This window comes from Carassius gibelio, chromosome B23, assembly GCF_023724105.1.
Source record: "Carassius gibelio isolate Cgi1373 ecotype wild population from Czech Republic chromosome B23, carGib1.2-hapl.c, whole genome shotgun sequence".
NCBI classification, from domain to species: Eukaryota; Metazoa; Chordata; class Actinopteri; order Cypriniformes; family Cyprinidae; genus Carassius; species Carassius gibelio.
The window spans coordinates 16,910,010-16,928,408 of NC_068418.1; the positions used below are offsets into that span (position 1 = coordinate 16,910,010).

The 18,399-nt window shown below is 41.0% G+C and overlaps 1 protein-coding gene across 8 annotated transcripts in view; it reads left to right on the forward strand.

Annotated features, from left to right (window-relative positions):
• The window catches only part of LOC128011325 (serine/threonine-protein kinase WNK3), a 45,600-nt gene extending 27,431 nt beyond the window's left edge, over window positions 1–18,169 (forward strand). For 2 of the 8 annotated variants that reach the window (XM_052593585.1, XM_052593590.1), the window contains 15 exons: window positions 1,175–4,540; window positions 4,994–5,034; window positions 5,122–5,251; window positions 5,337–5,453; window positions 5,586–5,687; window positions 6,003–6,051; window positions 6,263–6,415; window positions 6,636–8,212; window positions 8,408–8,663; window positions 10,923–11,005; window positions 11,541–11,869; window positions 11,951–12,177; window positions 12,278–12,376; window positions 14,258–14,439; window positions 15,554–18,169. In XM_052593585.1, the coding sequence (XP_052449545.1) occupies window positions 1,175–4,540; window positions 4,994–5,034; window positions 5,122–5,251; window positions 5,337–5,453; window positions 5,586–5,687; window positions 6,003–6,051; window positions 6,263–6,415; window positions 6,636–8,212; window positions 8,408–8,663; window positions 10,923–11,005; window positions 11,541–11,869; window positions 11,951–12,177; window positions 12,278–12,376; window positions 14,258–14,439; window positions 15,554–16,018 (7,176 nt within the window). In that variant the 3' untranslated portion in view covers window positions 16,019–18,169. Of the gene's footprint in view, window positions 1–1,174; window positions 4,541–4,993; window positions 5,035–5,121; window positions 5,252–5,336; window positions 5,454–5,585; window positions 5,688–6,002; window positions 6,052–6,262; window positions 6,416–6,635; window positions 8,213–8,407; window positions 8,664–9,006; window positions 10,495–10,922; window positions 11,006–11,540; window positions 11,870–11,950; window positions 12,178–12,277; window positions 12,377–14,257; window positions 14,440–15,553 lie in introns of those variants that run through there. The other 6 variants (XM_052593588.1, XM_052593586.1, XM_052593589.1 and 3 more) reach the window with 6 other exon arrangements.
• Window positions 18,170–18,399: the final 230 nt, after the last annotated feature.

The window sequence follows — 18,399 nt, forward strand, 5'->3', positions numbered from 1 at the left end:
GTGCCCAGCTTGCTCTCACTGTTGTACACAGAAGCAGCTCCAGACAGATGACGTATGACGTCTGCTTTGAGTGTGCGCCGCTCAGAAGTGACGCACATGGAAATGCAGGGGAGAGATCAAAACAAAACAATGGTCACTAATTGGAAGTACAATACAAGGATTTGTAAAGAAGAATGTCAGAGGATTTCGATATAAGCCAAGACGTGACTGGTTTTCATTTGCTAAAGTAAGGAAACTTTGACTCCTTTGCTCCTGTTAACAAACTCACCAGCGCATACGCAATGCTAACCTCATACGTCATCCTCCCGGAGCTGCTTCCTTGTACAACTGTTGGCGCAAGTGATTATTACGTTTTGAGTATATATTTTTTTTTCTTTCCACAACACATCGATTCTCTACAGGAAGCCTTTGTTCACCCATCCCCCCATTTTATGGATGGGCACTTTTTATTTCACCTTCTTTTGGACTGATGCACTGTAACACCCGCTAAGTGCCATTTAACAGCTTGAAAGATCAAAGATAATTTTTTATATAACTCTTGACTGGATTTCCTTAATAGAAGAAAGTCATATCCACCTAGAATGACTTGAGGGTGAGTAATTTATAGGTTGATTTTCATTTTTGGGTTAACTAGCCCTTTAAGGCCTATTCCCACTAGGAGCAAAACAACAAATCAAAACAGTGTGACCACATCAAGTATAATTTGGGTTTTTCAAACTGAAAAGTTGGCATACCTGACTAAAACTGCTGCCGTCATTCAAAAACCATTGGTGCATTGCAGGGCTAATGTGTGAATGGTCCTTTTGAGTACAGCATTAGTGGTGGACTGGGTTGACCTGAACAACATATTTAATGGCTTTCATTCTTGGAATACAGCTACAGTACCTGTGATCTTATGAGGCATATAATCAAAAAAACGCATTATTGATCGTAGGCTGAACACAGTCTAGAAATAACCTAATGACTCCACATGCAGAATCTTGTTTAATATCTTTTGCTTTCCATAATCTCCTGAATGGATGATTAGTAGATTATGATCTTGTTTAGAAGATTAATGAACTGCACTAATGCTTACTCTCTCTTTTTCTCCCTCCCATCCCTACTTGCTTCCCCACACCATACTCTGCCCTATCCAATCTTACCAAATAATATCCCAATATGTTTTCCCCACCAGCCCCTTCCACAATACTCAACAGATGTTACATCCTCACAAATGTTACACTCCCAACCCAGTGATGCCTCCACTCCCCACAGTTCTGTTGTACAGTCACAGTCATACATCCCCCATATATCACCCCAGGCACCCATGACTGTCCTCACTTCCTCCATCCCACCAGGAGAACCTATAGCATCAGCAGGCAAAATCATGCCACCTATGCAGACCCAAACTACTATTGCTTCTGTACAACCCTCTGATGTTTTGCCCCAGCAAACTATTGTTCAGATGCAACAGAGGGTAATGTCAGAATTGCCTGGAACATTGCAAATGAACATCCAGCAACCAACACCACAAAAGCAGGCAAATATAATACAGCAGCACCAGACGGTGTTGTTGCCACAGCAAACGGACCATGCTCAACAAATGGCGGTTTTGTTACAACAGCCACAGCATGTAGAAAAACCCCAGGAACAGCAGCCACATTCCAGTACTTCTCAGCAGCCATATATCCCATTGCCACAGCAGAAACAGCAAACAATGACAAACCCTCAGCAAAGTGATCTACAACAGCAAGTGTACATACAACAAACTACAGGCAAACCCCAACAGCAACTTGTGATACAGCAGCATCAGGCGTCAGTACAACAACCTCCAGTGGAACAATATCAGCATCAGACTCAGCAACAGCAGGCACAGCAAGTTTTTTTGCAACAAATGTCTGAATCACAAGAGCAGAGCCTGGTAAAGACATTGGTACAACAACCGCCGGTACTTCAAACAATCAAACAGCCATTGCAATTGACGGAGCAACAACAACAGCAAATTCTGATTAGGCAACAAATGGAGCAGCAACAGAAAGCTGTTTTGCAAAGTCAAATGGAGAAACAACATCAACAGCAAGTTTATATTCAGCCACAACAACAGCAACAAGTTGAGCAGCAACAAATTCTTCTGCAGCAACAACAAAACTTGGCAGTACAGCAACAGATTGAGCAGCAGCAACAAGCGTTACAACAACAAAAGCAAATAGAGCAGCAGCAAAAGGCTATTTTACAGCAACAGGTGGAGCAGCAGAGACAGCAGCAACAGGCTTTGTTTCAGCAACAGCAATTGGAGCAACAACAAGCATTACTGCAACAGCAGCAGCGTGAACAACAACAGGCTCTTCTGCAGCAACAACAATTGGAACAGCAAGCTTTGCTACAACAACAGCAGCAACTCCAATTAAAGCAACAACAAGCTATTTTACATCAGCAACAGTTAGAGCAGCAGCAGCAGGCTTTGTTTAAACAGCAGCAGCAACAACAAAAGTTGGAGCAACAGCAAGCTCTTTTACAAAAGCAGCAGCAGCAAGCGCTCATTCAGCAGCAACAACACTTAGACCAAAAAGTACTGCAGCTGCATCAGCAGCAACAAATCGAACAGCAACAAACTTTATTAAGTCAGCAGCAGCAGTCTCAGCAGAAAGAGCAACATGTTCTTCAGCAACAACTACAGAAGCCGACAGATCAACAACTGCAACAGCAGATATTTCAACAACAGACCGAACAGCAACAACAGACAATGCTACAACAAAGAGAGTCACATATGCAGCAACACCTCCTTATGCAAAAACACCAGATTGAATTACAGCGACAACTATCCGAAAAACAACTGCAACAAGTTTTATTACAGCAACAACATTTGGAGCAACGTGCTCCTCTGGCAGATCACAGCGGACAACAGCAAGCAACCCTAGTGAAAGCACAGCCTACGGAGATGATCCAACAGATTAGTCAGATTCAGCACTCTCAACAAATGATTCCCCCACAACCTCAGCCTTATCTTGGTCAACAACAAACTGAGCAGCAGCTTGTCTTGATTCAGCAGCAACAAGCTGTCCTCCCCCAGGCTTCGCACAGACCATCTCTGGTAGAGTTACAAGTACCAACCCTGGTTCAGGCAGCACCAAAAATGGTTAGCGCTCAAATACCTAGTCAAGTACCAGCCCCAGTTCTCATTCAGCAACAGGTACCACTGCAGATGTCAACTCAACCTTCAGCACAAGTTCAGATCCAAAGTCAAGGAGAGCCTGCAATTTATTGTCAGATTCCCTTGCAGACTCAAAGTCATCCTGCAACGCAGTCAATGGGAGGCCATATTCAAGCAAGCCAGCTGCAAGTTCCACAACCAACCCAGCAGATCACATCTCCAACGCAAGTTCCTACACCACAACCTATTCATTCCTTTATCCCGACTCCAACACAAATGGTCTCACAAGGACAAACCCTTCCATCCCAATCTCAGCTGGTACCACCTCAGGCTGCAGCTTCTCTCCAGTGTCAAGTTGCAGTAGGGTCAACTACTCCTGCGCCTCTTGTGCATGCCACGGTCCCAGCTGCTTCTACACTTCTACCCACACAATATGCTCAAGCACCTGTCGCTTCACAAACCATCCAGTCTCTTCAGCTAGACCTCACACAATCTGTGAAACAACAACAACAACAACAGCCGCATCTGCAGCAATATCAGCAAGCAGTACTGTCTCCTATGTCACTCGCACCTACCATTAACCCGATGGCCACTTCGTCCACACAGTGCTTTTTACAACAGTCAAACCAATCTCAAATGCAGGTCCAGGCGCCGCCAGTAATCCAAGCTCAGCAACAACCGGTTAGTATGGCCTCGATGCAGACACTCTTGCAGTCCATGCCTCCGGTACAACCCCAGACTGCCCAACCATATGAGCAGAAGCTGCCTCAAGCCCACCATGTGCAGCAACAGCAACCCCTGCACCATCAGCATCAGGCCCAACCCGTGCAGCAGCTTCTGCCACCCAATGCTGTCCTACCACAAGATCTCCACCAACAACCTAGTCAGCCTCAACCAGTACTCCAGCATATGCTCCCGATTCACATTGCACCCAGTCAGGTACCTCAGACCCAAGCTGGAACTGTACCTTTGTGCAGTCATTTGGTCTCAGGTCCAACACCCTCCCCACAGAACCAGCTGAAACTGACCCTTCCCGCCCCAGCGCACACACAGACTAGCATGCAGTCACAAGCACACTCAAGTAAACAGGCACCGACCCACATAGAGGCTACTGGGAGTTTCAAGCAGCCTCCTTACTCCCAAACTGGCTTTATTCCATCACAGATCCCCCCAAGTCCGTATCATACTTCCCTTCAGTCGTCTGCCACACTCCCAGCCCTACAACCATCTGTCCCAGTTTCAGGAATTCCTGTTACAGTAGAGGCACAGCTAAACCAGACAAGGCCTGCTGATATGATCCCTGCTTCCCCTCCTACTCTCAGTGCTTCACAGTCCCATGACTCTAATGGATCTGTGTTGCCCACCACCTCGCTGGCAGAAAGTGACGCTGCATTGTTGGGCATTGCTCAGGTACAAAAGCACCTTGAATTAGCTTCAGATATGCAGTGTTGCACGATAGCAGTGAACATTTTTGACCAGCGAATATGGCAGTATATAAAAGTTACCCATTTATGTGCATGTGAGGATTCTGCAGAACATGTTAATAAGGGTAGAAGGCATACAAACATCTATCTCTTCTAACTCTGTTAACTTGAGATGCAAGACCCACTACTTTTTTTTAACACTTTTTACACCTGCAAAACCAAAGTTAAACTTAAATCAAACTTACAATTTCATCTTTTCAATTAAAGAATTCAATTTTTGGTTTGCACTTACTTTGCTATTTTTCTTATGGATTATTTAAATGTTATTTTATTATTATTTGTACTCATTACTTAACTGATATTTTGTCTTTTGTTTTTGTTTTTTCTTTTCTGTTGGTATGTGGCTGTTCTTGTGTTTGTCTTTTCTCTGGCTTAACAGGAGAGCCTAAATCAGTCTGCTAATAGGGGCTCTTCATCAGGGTAAGCAGTTGTGTATTATTTGATTGTTTTGTAATATATGTAACAATTTGATCTATGATTTGATTTTAAATATTTTAATAAATCTAGCTCTGCTCCTGCCAATGGAGATGAGACCCAGTCACAATGGGTCAGTGGAAAACAAGATAAGGTAAAATCTCAGAGGAGATCATCCTGTCAAAAAGCTGAAAAAAATCATTTTCAACTCAGCATGTTGCAGGTATATCACAATAATTGTAATTTTCTTCACTTCACTTTTTATGTAAATATAAATTGAATCATACTATAAACTCTCTGTATTGTAGGTCTCAGGCACAGGGGACAACATGGTAGAGTGTCAGTTGGAGACTCACAGCAACAAGATGGTCACATTCAAGTTTGACATTGAAGGAGATGCACCAGAGGACATTGCAGATTATATGGTTAAATATGTTCAGCAGCTAGAATGATTCATTTGCTTTTTGAGAAACCTTTTAAGAGAATTTGTGACTTGTGGCTTTTGCTATAGAAGTATGTCTACACCAGTAAATGTCTTAACAACGTGTTTTGTGTAGGTGGAGGAGGATTTTGTCCTTGAGCCTGAAAAAGATAAATTTGTTGAGGAGCTGAGAGCTATAGTGAAGAAAGCTCAAGGAATACTAAGCACTCACTCACAGGTCTGTCATTCACAACTGTATTGTTGTCAGAAATTTACATTTTTGGATGAACTATTCCTTTATGTAGTTTTGGTGATATTTTTATTATCATTATTTTGTTTTAACTTTATGCAAGAAACAACATATTGTTTATTTATGTTCTTTGATGAATAGTAAGTTTAAAATAATAACATTTATTTGAAAAAGAAAAGTTTTTAGCATCATGTTTGATCAATTTAATGTGTCTTTGCTGATTAAAAGTATTCATTTCTTTTTTAAAAACACAAACATTTGAATGGTAGTGTATGTTTGATTTTACATCTTTATTTGTCTCAGACTGGGTCCTTGGAGCAACTCCATTTGAGCACCCCATCTAGTGCAACAAGTGAGTTACACTGTAATCAGTCTGATCTTCTCACAAATAAAACAGAAGAATAAAGTTGAGATGGGGTAAAGTTGCATTAACTTCATAACTTCAGTATCTTTTTATCTTGATTAAAAAATTATATATATCAACCGAGACTTTTTCTTTTTACACTGTTGTAACAATTAATAGTAAAATAAATAATTATGTGCTATTTTCCTAATTTCCGAAGTGGATTCAGCGCCTCAGTCTTCCCCAGTAGGTCGCTGGCGATTCTTCATTAACCAAACCATTCGCCATCGTGACTCGCATTCCAACCAGGGAGCTTCCACTCCCCCTCCAGTGGGAGAGGCCCGAGTTCCCAATTCCACAGAAACAGAGAGAGGTAGAAAATTCACTGTGACGCACATTACTTTTGGCCTGGAGTGATATTTGCAATTGAAATAACCTACATAATCCAAACTATAATGAACTGAGAACCTTTCTACTGTTTACTTTCTACTAGCTTTCTGTTAAAATAGAGATATAGTGATGATAACTAATAAGAATTGTGTTAATTGTCTTTGACAACTGTTGAATATTTACTCTGTCTAATGTATTATCAGATCATGAGAGCCATCAGCGTTCCGAGTCTTTTGCTGGGATAGCATCTTCCCCAAGTTCTTCGCTGTCTGCATCCTCTCCTCCAGTCTCTACTGTATCAGCTCCTGCATCCATGTCAGCCTCAGCCATTGCTGCCCAAAAAGATGTTACACCCACTGCCTTGCCAACAGCAGAGCAAGTCTCCTCTGCTGCCCTACCTGCAGGCCCAGTCCCTGTCATGGCTTCCAGCACCTCTGCTGCTCCTTTCCCTGCAGTCGCAGCTCTCGTCGGCTCCAGCATGGACCAAGGAAAAGCTACAGTTGAGGCTGAACAGCCCCTCTCTACCTTATCCACTTGTGGGACCCCTCCAGCGTCGCTGGTGACCCACGTTGATACTTCACAGCAACTTCTAGCACAAACCCCAATGGCACCCTTGCAGACAACAGATGTACTTCAACAAACCCAGACACTACAGTCAGCAATGGCCACCACCGAACAAGCTCAGAAACAGCAGATTATGCCTCAGCCAGTGCGCCAGGTCACGCCACAGCCACCTACACTCCAGTCTAGCGAGTCAAAAACACTGTCACAGCCAATGCCAGTGGAGACCGTACCTTCGCAGGGAGCTCTGCCTGCTGCCCAAGTTCAGCAGGTTTCTCACCAACAAGTACCAGTTGAATCTCAGCAGCAGGCAATGCAACAGACTGCTTTCTTGCAGCAACACGGCGTTCAAACAGCCACTGCTGAGCAAATCCAACAGCACAAGGTAGATCAGTGTGTGTCTCAAGAAACCACAGCGATACTGACCATGCATCCAGAGCATGGCCTCCAGACCCAGGATCCCCAACAGCTTCAATCTGCATTTCAACCGGTGATCCCGCAACAGCTTCCCATTGAGCAAATGCAGATGTTACCTCAGCAGATACCACATGATATGGCGCCTATGACACAAACCGCAGTGCCTCCAGCTGTGCAGAAGCAGATGTCTATACAGCAGTTGGAGTCTGAGCTGTCCAAGGGGGAAGACAGTGCCCCCGCCCATCCATCTTCAGACACCTCTCTCCCACCCCTGCCTCTATCTGAAACGGCTCTTCCTGCCCTTTCCCACACTTTCACACCCTCTCCAGCCCAGCCCTCCTCGGTAGCGGAGTCAGACAGCGAAGGCCCACCCAAAATCGATTTTGTGGACAACCGGATCAAGACACTGGATGAGAAGCTGAGGACTCTTCTGTATCAGGAACACAGTGGTAGTGGGACAGCACTGGGAAGTGGCTCCACCAGCGGCTCTGCTCCTGCCCCCAGCTCCACCTCGGGATCTGCTGCGGCCTCCACCGCAGTTGACGAGCTTTCAGAGCCCCCCAACATTCCTCCTGCAACTTCCTCAGACACCTCCCCTCACTCCACTTCTTCCACCACCCCTCGCTCTTCCTCTACCTCTTCGGATGGAGAGCGGGAGAGAGCAGGTGAAGAGGAGACGATCCCGTCTGCTGTGCAACACCAGCCAGCATCATCCTTCTCTTCTACATCCCCTCCATGCTCTCTAGTTTCCCCTCCACAGGAGCCTGGATCCCCGAAAGTGCCCAATGAATCATCTGTAAGTGTAAGTAGAGTGTGTTTATCTCACAAAACAGATCAGTGACATGATGCTTTTTTTTTTTTTTTGCCCCAGTCTATTTTATTTTATTTACACTATACATTTCTAACATTATGATGTAATTCATTTGTTCATTTGTTTCAGCCATTTCACACACTTCTTAAATTTGTTTGCCTCCTCTTGTTCATGTGTGGTGTCCAGGCTCCCCCTTCCCTCACTGAAAGCTCCACCCCTGGAGATGTTCTGTTGCCTTCCTCTTCTCAGCCGCCTGTCCCCCTGTGGCCTGGACAACAGCAGCTGCAGCACAATGAAGGAGGTGGATATTTTGGCCTAAACCTGACATGTCCTAGTATCAGAAATCCTGTTAGCAAGAAATCCTGGACTCGCAAATTCAAAAGCTGGGCATGCAAACTGCGCCACTCCGCCAGCTTGTTCAAGAAGCCCAGAGTCCAGCAAGGTAGTGTCCGCAGGAAGCGCGCAAGAGAGAGCGAGTGAGGGGTGTGGGTGGGCACTGACCTGAAACAAATGTTTATGTAGCCAAATGAATGTAGCTGACTCTTACCTTGCTAGATAGGGATTTCTTAATTTGTAATAATACCGTTAGAACTAATAATTAATTATTAATCCTAATAGTTCTTCCGTGATGAAGTGGTTGTTGCTGTTTAGTCTGTACTGAAATCATTGCATCACCCAGCCATACATTTTTCCTGCTTTAGTTCTTGTTTGAACTGAATTGCTCTGCTGTTCATTAACGTTTATGTTGTAGCCTCCTTTTTGTTTTGTCTGCATGGGTTACCCAGGGGTAAGAACAGAGGAGTGTAGAAAGGGGAGAGAATCTAAGAAGGATGACCCTTGTGCGTCGCACCTGGATCTGAGTCTCCAGTCCCACCGTATGCAGTGCAGTATTGCAGTGCCCGCGCCCCTCACCTTCCTGCACCCTGCCTCGCTCACAAAGAGCACCTGCAATCGCAAAAATAGCACACCTGTTTATAAGCAACATGGGCCAGAGTCTGAAGTTTGCACCTGTTTATTTGATATTTTACTAATTGTTCATCATGTCCATTTCTGTCTATTCTAATGCAAAAATAACAGCTGCAAACTTTTTTTAATTAAAACATTTTAAAATAATTTTAATTTTCTTCCAGAACTTTAGATTATATCCTGTTCTTTACCTGGGTAGATTTTTGCAAGGTTTTATTTACTATATTTTTTGCATGTCCATGGGTATGTTTGGAATGGAGTCCTAGCATACTGCTGTCCTTGCAGTTTTTGTTTTAAAAGTAGATTGTGAAACAGTACACAGTATACACTGATAAGTTTGAAAACTTTTGTTACAATTGTTACATGTTGTTCTACCATTCTAAAGTGTGGGGTCTGTAAGACTTTTTATTTTTATTTTTTTTAGAAATTAATTATTTTTTCAGCAAGGAATTAATGTGATGTATATAAATGCTACATGTGGGCAATGCCATTACATTTATCAAAAGTGACAGTAAAGACATTTGTTACCAAATATTTATATTTCGAAAAAATACTGAACCTTAATAGAAATGTTGTATAAATATAGTGAATACAACAAATGTTATACAATATGTGTAATTAATATTTTAGTTATAATTAAATTTTTTCCTAATTTCTAGAACATTAAATCATTGTAGTAGAATATGGAATGACTGCTGAAATATTGTAATAATATTTCATGAAGTTACTGTTTGTTTTGTTTTTTGGTAAAATAAATGTTGCATTGATGAGTATAAGAAATATTTACAAATCTTACAGACCCTAAACTTTTGAATGCTATACATTCAGTGGTATCTTTGAAAAACAGTTATGTTAAATTATCTAATTTTGAACTAAAAATGCCAGAATTATAAAAACTTTAATATTTTAAAAGGTAATTAATTAGTTATTGCTTGTATTTTAATTTTATTCTATACAAACTGAACATTTGCATTCTGTGCTCATTACATAGACTTAAATAATACAGTAGTATGCTATTCCTAACATACTAACCTAAATTAAATTTTTTGTACCATCAATCCAAACAATAGAGCAACAGTTTAGATTTGTGTATATATGGTTGTGTATCATGAAAAACAACTTGAGACCATCATCACCTAGAAATATTCAGTGGAATGATACAGTGTTTCTGTATACACACTCTGAGTAGATGTAAATAATTCACACATGCTGACTGGTATCACTGTTGCTCTCCAGGCAGTGATATTAGAATCTGACAGATGAATGCAACCGTGTGAGTGTGGATGGATGGGGGCATATGACTTGTGTTCATTATTCTCTAATGTTTTAGAATTTGTACTACAGAGATTGTTCTCTCCTGAACTGATTTCACTGTTAAAGCTGCTCCCTGCCACCCTTCCCCACACCCATTCCCCATCACACTCTGCATGACACTTGAGACAACACTCATATTCTTATTCATGTCCACCGACTGTCGGTGATGGTGTAATTTGCCATGCTGACTCTATAATAATAGCACGTGAACATGCATGGATACTTGTTAGTCAAAGATCTCTTGTGTGCTTTAGTTATTAATGCCACCTTTCTGTGTCTGTGGTGTCTCTCGTGTGTTTGTCTTGTCTGTTTGTGTGCTTGTGTTTTTTATACCAAATACACTGTGTTTTCTGTATCTTTTTTTTTTACTATTGTCATTGTGTTCCCTCGTCTTTGCGTCTCTCTCGTTATTCATCATAAGATGGCAACTTGAGCCAGGGGATGAAGGAGGATAGGGAGGCATCTACAAATGACCAACCGTGTTCACGCAGAGGCCGTTTCCAGGTACTATCATCATTATATCATCACTATCATCATATCTTCACACACACTGTATACTGTCCAGAGTATTCTTTCTTATTTTGCAAAAGCTCAGCCTTTGAACTCAGACAACTGTAAACATAGATATACATTTGTGATCTGTCAAAGGTAGATTTTCAGGCTTACTGTGACAAATTAGAAAGATGTGCATTGAGGATAAAATGTATGTATGTTGTGTATGTTAGTGTTTTGATGCATTGCTTATTAACTTTTTTAATGGTAGTCTATATAAGTGTTAAATGTGGACAATAAAAATAAATAACAGTTTGCTTCTGCCATGATTGTTCAAATGACTCTTCTAACTTTGAAATTAAAATTCTCAATTCTAACTTTACTAACCTTGGTAGTGTTCATGTACGTACCTCATAAACGCCAGCATTCCAATGTGACTTCAGTGCACCAAGTTTACACTTATTTTGTCTTTTGTTATATGTACTGTATAGTGTTAATAATTTATACTGCGTGGAAGATCAACTGTTCCAGTTTTCTTTTCTCATAGGTGATTCCAGTGTCCCAGTCCGCAGAGCCCCTTCCATCACAGGATGCTGAACCAAGCCAAGGGATCTCACAAAGAAACGTTGGGCGTTTCTCAGTCACCCAGGGCGAACAGAAAGAGGAACATTTGACCGACAGCTCCCCCGTGTCACCTGACCTCGAGCGAGAGAGGAGAAAATCGAAAGCAAAAGATGGCGAGAAAGATGAGAAGAGAACTACAGCGCCCAGTCACCTGTCCAGGAGTCACGCACACTCGCCCCTGGGCAGCAGCGATGATGAGAGCGGGGTGGAGGATGAAGATTTGAGGACAGAACTCCACAAGCTGAGAGAGAAGTGAGAGAATTAGAATTCTGCAATGCTGTTTTTCTTTTCCTCTCTTTTGGTACTGATGCCTCCTCTCTTTTATCTTTGTAGACACATCAAAGAAGTGGTGTCCCTGCAGGCACAGCAGAACAGAGAGCTGCAGGAATTGTACAGGCAGCTCCGCTCTCTAAAGCAACCTCTGTCCATGACGCTGCCCCGTACCTCTTCTCTGCCTACCGCACCCCTCGCCATGTCCCCGCGCAGACCCCGGCCTGCCAAAGCCAAGCTTCGGCCCCGACCCCACTCTCACATGGATAACAACGGAGTCACACACCAAGGTATTAGAGGGAGAGTTAGAAAACGCTGTTTGTTTTGATGTTGTTGTAACTAGACTTCACTTGTACCATGTTTCCTTTTTGATTTTTTAAAAACCCTCAGGAAGTCTTCAGCAGTCTAGCAGTTATTCTGGTGGAGAGCAAAACAGGCTTCTCTCATGCTGCAAGCCAGAGAAATCCCCATCACTGACCTCTAATAATGGTACTAAACCTATAGAACATGCTCACTACTGTTTACAAGTTTGCTGAATGAACGTATTAGTTTCTTGAAAAAAAAAAAAACGAAAAAAAAAAAAAAAACTTTATTTAGCAATGCCTTAAATTAACCAAAAATATCAGTAAAGACATTTTTGTTACTAAAATGTTACTATGAATATAGGCCTGTGGCAATAATCAATATATTGACTTATTGCGCAATATATGTACATGACCTCAATCGTTTTTGGTGACGCAGTATATCGCCCATTATATTTACTTAATTATGTCACCATGTTTTGTACATTCCGCCTGTGTCTTTTGGAGCTTCTCGTTCATAGTATGGTGTAGTCTTGAGGAGCTTGTTCAAATTTAACACATGCTTCTACAAAAAAAAGTTTAATCTGCAGATTTGGTCTTGTTTAGGGATCTGTGCCTTTGTTCATACAGACATCTGACTGTTAAGTAGTGACTGTGTATTTTTACAGAGAAAAGAAGGTCTGGGAAAAATCTGTAGATGGAGAAATCTCCATACAAGTTTGTTGTGCATTTTTCTTTTTTTATACTCGTCACTTTGCACTTTTTGTAAAGAAAAAAAAAAACGTTTATTTACTATTTATTAAGGTTTTTAAGGCATCTAATATTTGGATACTTAATTTCCACAATCTAAATATTCAGCAGCACGTATTTACTGTACATGTATAGGCTGCTGTCCCTTTAAATCCAACTGCACGGATCCAGTGCAAGCATGATGAATTCTTTCTCCACTGTTTACATTTATTTAAAACATAACTGACTGCGTTTACAAGAAAGATCATCAAGATGGGTATTACTGACATAGTTCTGTGTGTATGTGTTTGTTCAAACATGAGGGAGATTTGAAAGACAAATAAACTCAATGTTCGTGCAGTGTCTGAAACGTGTCTGTGTGTATGCACGCTTTGCACATGTGGCATAACTGAAGAGACGCTGTGCGAGATTTGGCTTGTGTGCACGCTTCAGGTGTGAGTCAGACATCAAGACGACGTGGCAAAGAGTTGTTTTCTGCAACTTCTTTCACTTTTTAACATCAAAGACTTAATTAAGTCTTTTTAACGTAAAGCAATTCTCTGCTATACGCGTCAAACTAAACTTTGACCTTTTGTAATGTGTTTGATTTAAAGGGATACTCCACCCCAAAATGAAAACTTTGTCATTAATCACTTACCCCCCTTGTTGTTCCAAACCTGTAAAAGCTTTGTTCATCTTTCAAACACAATTTAAGATGTTTTGGATGAAAACCGGGAGGCTTGAGACCTTCCCATAGACTGCCAGCCATGACACAAGGATGCGTTGTTTTCTTTCAGATCATAGCATAAATACACATAGAAACAGTGCATCCTTGTGGCGCGGCTTTCACAGAAGAGTGTAGGTAGTTTGAGTGATGTGGAGAGACACAGAGGAGACTGTTGACAAAGGAATTGTTGAATAAAGTAATTATTATTTTTATTGGCATACAAAATGTATTCTTGTCACTTCATAACGTTACAGTTGAAACACTGATGGCAGATAGATTATTCTGATGATGATTTTCATACTTCTCTGGAGCTTCTCAGTGTAACTTACTTGGCAGTCTATGAGACAGTCTCAAGCCTCCAGGTTTTCATCCAAAGTATCTTAAATTGTGTTCCGAAGACAAACAAAGTTTTTACGGGTTTGGAACAACATAGGGATACGTGATTAATGACAAAATTTTCATTTTGGTTGGAGTATCCCTTCAAGTAGCCTACACACACCCTTGTTTCAGTATATGTATATTGCAATGTTCACATTTGCAATATATCGATAATTGAAATATATCGTGCAGCCCTAGCATTTTTATTTAACAGTTCCCTCATCTTGTTTTCAGACCAGAGTCCTTCAGCCCAGGGTTCTGCCAACAGAAAGAGCACATTCACTGATGAGCTGCATAAGCTTGTTGATGAGTGGTCCAAAGAAACGGTTTGTCCTGTTCAGCCCAAGCCTTCACTGAATCAAATCAAACAGATCCAACAAGTGCAGGAGTTGGGCGGTTGGGGCCAGACTACTGAGGTAAAGCATCCATGAAATAAATGTCTCAAACATGCAAATATAGACTAGGGTGGATGAGTTAAAATATTTCTGTTATATACAGTGGTGTTCAAAAGTTGCTGTGTGAAATTTTAGGGTTGCATGGATTTCTATTGAAATTGCTGAATTTTGCCCATGAACATTTGTTGAAGAATAGTAATTATCGTTAATGATTGCTGAAAAGTGCTTGTATTTAGCTTTTTTTTCTAATTTAATACTTTTTTTAAATTAGAAATTATGCAGCATGATGTAAACTGTGCACTGCGACCCTGAGTCTACATTAAAATGTTCATAACTGTGAAATATTGTGCTCAACATCGTACTTGTTTAGCCTTTTTTTGAAGACACTTAGCTACAGGTAGCAGAACATTGCTAATCTTTCATTTCTCAACAACATGACAATTAAACCTGTGGATTTTGCATAACAGGTTTTTTTTTTTTTTTTTTTTTTTTCAAACAAACATTACCAAAACAAAGTATAATGACACACATACAGATGCAAGGGCTGGGCAATAAGGTTGTCCAATGGCCTGATGAGCTTAAGTTCTCTCCAGCAACCTGTCACTCTCATGAAATTAGTGCAACAAGCGACAGCATGTTCTATGATCCAATCAATTCATGATGGACAGAATAAAGTCCCACCCTACATTAGATATGCTGTTGAACTAAATAGGACATTCAAAATGTAAAAATAAAAAACTTGCTATTTGAGAGCATTAATCAATTAAGTTTAAGTCAGATAAATTTGGCACATAGCAACCGCCCAGACACCCTATCAGCTGCATAGCAACAATGTAACAACCATTTTTATTTCCAACCACTTTTGGATTCATGTGTACACTCTCAGAAGAATAGGGTACAAAAGGTGTCTCTAGGGTGGTAACATTTTTTAAAGATAAACCTTTGTACCTAAATAGTCCATATTGGTACCTTAAAGGAACATATTAGTACCTCAAGTGAACATATTAGTACCTAAACCATACAAAAGTATACCGCCCTAGTGACAGCTTTTGTATCCTTGAGTCTGAGAGTGTATTATCTGGTATTTGTAATAACAAAAATGTAATAACAAGTAAAGAATGTTTGTATCTTGCAGACAACAGCTTCATCGGGTTGGTTTTCCGGATCCTCTTTGAGTGCTCCAGTATCAGTCAGCATGTCTACAGTGGCACCCACCTCATATAGTACCATCGGTGGACAAACTCAGCCGCCTCCCACGCAGTTTCCCATCGCTCCTCTCTCCCAGCAGAACGCTCATCTGCACCGCCAGCCCCTGCAGTACAGCCCGTCTCCCCTGCACCCGCAGCAGGTCCAGCTCCTGTCAGGACCCCAGTCCTCAGTGTCCGGCGCACCTTCCCTCATAACCCCAGCGGGGCCTCCGCTGCCCCCTGCCACCAGCATCACAGCTGCCTCTGCCTCCACCACCAATCAGAACGCTGTCTTCTGCTCGTGCTCCTCCTCATCCTGCTCCTCTTCTTCCTGCTCCACCTCCACTCTGCCTCCCAGTGCCAATCTTCACCCCAAACCCTCCACATCCACCCTTCCTTTAGGACAGCAGTGAGAATATGGATACCGGTGTACATCTTATACTGGAGGGACACTAGTAGAAAGTGGTGTGGGTATGGGGGGTGTATAAATACTGTAGTGTGTGTATTTGTGTGAGCGTGCGTTTGTGTTGCATTTTTCAATTCATATCCTCTGTGTGTTTCCGCACCGTCAAGTTTTCTACCCGACTTAGTTGGACCTGAACTCGCCCTATATAGAGACATTTTTGACCTGAGATATGATCCTCTTTGTTTTCATTTATCAGTGCTTCAAATGAAAAGACTATTTGAATTTTAAAAAGTGCAATTAATAGCTGATATTTAAATTCATCTTTTTCTGTGTTGTTGTGATGTGGATCTGTATAGCTTAAAAGAAATATTTTTTATATATACGCACAGAAACGACAACAACAATCAGACGTCAGCAGTGAAGCGCCATCTTTGTAGAGCACAACGGATTCAGCCAGCGGCGGGATCGAACGCATGTTCCAGCGCAGAGCATGGTAACCTTGCAACCATCATCGTAGCTATGAAAACAATCCTTGTGCACGGATAGGGCATGCTCCTCATGTATTATATTTTATGACGATAAATAGCCGTAACATTATAGATTTAGCCAAGATTTTTTTCTAGAATAACAGAAATAGCCATTGACTAATTCCTTTTAAGATCCTGCAATTGATTCTGAAAAAAACAAAAAACAAGTTCATTTGGTTTCAAATGAAACTAACTAATATGATTGCAGTATTTTCCTCTCTTTTTAATGTTTACACTATTAACATTAATCCCATGGTGAAGTGTGCAAGACTAGACGGCTGTTTGGAAAGCTCAAGTGAAGTGAATGCAGCTTGTTCTTGTGTATTTTTGCACTGTCCCGTATGAACGTGCTTCCGTGCACACCGAAATGTGAAGTGTGAGTTTGCTTTTAGTCAATGTAACGCATCAGCAAAACACTGGCAAAAAGATGTATTCCTCATTGAATCGAACTTTTCATCAGATACTACTCTGATGGAAAATTACATATATATATATATATATATACACACATACATAACTGCCAAGCAAGTTTGGGAGAAAATCAATTAATAGGTTGCCTTACTACAGTGTGTTTTTACAGAACATAAAGATTTATGTGATTCAGCTAGACCAAGATATCAGAGCCAAGCCTTTAAATCCGCAGCTACGCAACTCTGTTGTACAGCCGGTCTACTGAGATTTAGAAAGTGGCTGTCAAAATGCATTCTGCATTGACCATATTCAGAAAACTGACTGTGTTCTTTAATTTAGTTTTTTGGAAAAAGCAACGGAAGGTCTGTACGAATGAGGCAACCTGCATTTTTACCAGAAGTAGGTGAGAGATGGACAGGGAGGAATGTATTGTGTAAGGTGCACGGGAAATGAGGAACCGGTTTGTGTTGTGAAGCTTTTTGAAATCGTGCTAATGCTTGAACTTGTGGATGTTACAAAAAGAGGTCAACATGGCTGCTGCCTACAGAGGGTTGCGATCATTCAGTTGCCAGTATTTTATGTCACTTTTCTAAAGACAAGACCCACCTCTTCACAGTAAACCAAAAGTACAGTACTGGTGAGTAAAAAGGCTGTTGTGTCCAGAAAACTCCAAACATTATCCATTTGATCTGTACAAATGGGAAATGTAAAGGAACCCCTCTGCTGAAGTGTTAGCAAAATGTAATCTAAAAAGAAAGCATTATTTTTGTATTTTGAAAGGGGTTGTAAAAATGTAAAATTGTGTACTGATCAGTGTTGAGAAAGCTGTGGTTATTGGATAAGACACAGGTCATTAAACAGTTTCTTGAGTTCCCCTGGCTCCAAACTTTACCCCAAACGTTTGTTCAAAGATTACAATGGGATTTATTAAGATTATTAGAGGGTTTTATTTCAAAGCTAGTGATTGGGAATATTAGAAGCCAAATAATTTCTACAGTGGAGGTATAAGTGTGGGTGAATTTGTACAGTTAAACCAGGGGGACCCCAGAATTACTTGATTGACCACCAATAATTAAAGGTTATTTAAGTGAAAATAATCTATAGAGGTCTAAACTCATTGCTGGTGATTTTAGCTACTGTAAATTGTAACTAATTCAACTGTTGATTCTATTTATGTTTTGTAACTAATCAAAAATAAACATCAAATGTTAAACATCAAAGTGTTGTTGTTTTTTTGTCACCTTCAAAAGCACAGAAAACATTGTCACTGTTTTAATTAAAACTGCAAAATATTCCAATTGTTTTGTTTTCTTTTTTTTTATTGTCAGCATTATGGATTTTCAGCATCATTACTACAGTCTTCACTGTTACATGATCCTTCAGAAATCAGTCTAATATGCTGATTTGCTGCTAAAATGATCAGTATTGCAAAAGGTTGTGCTGCTTAATA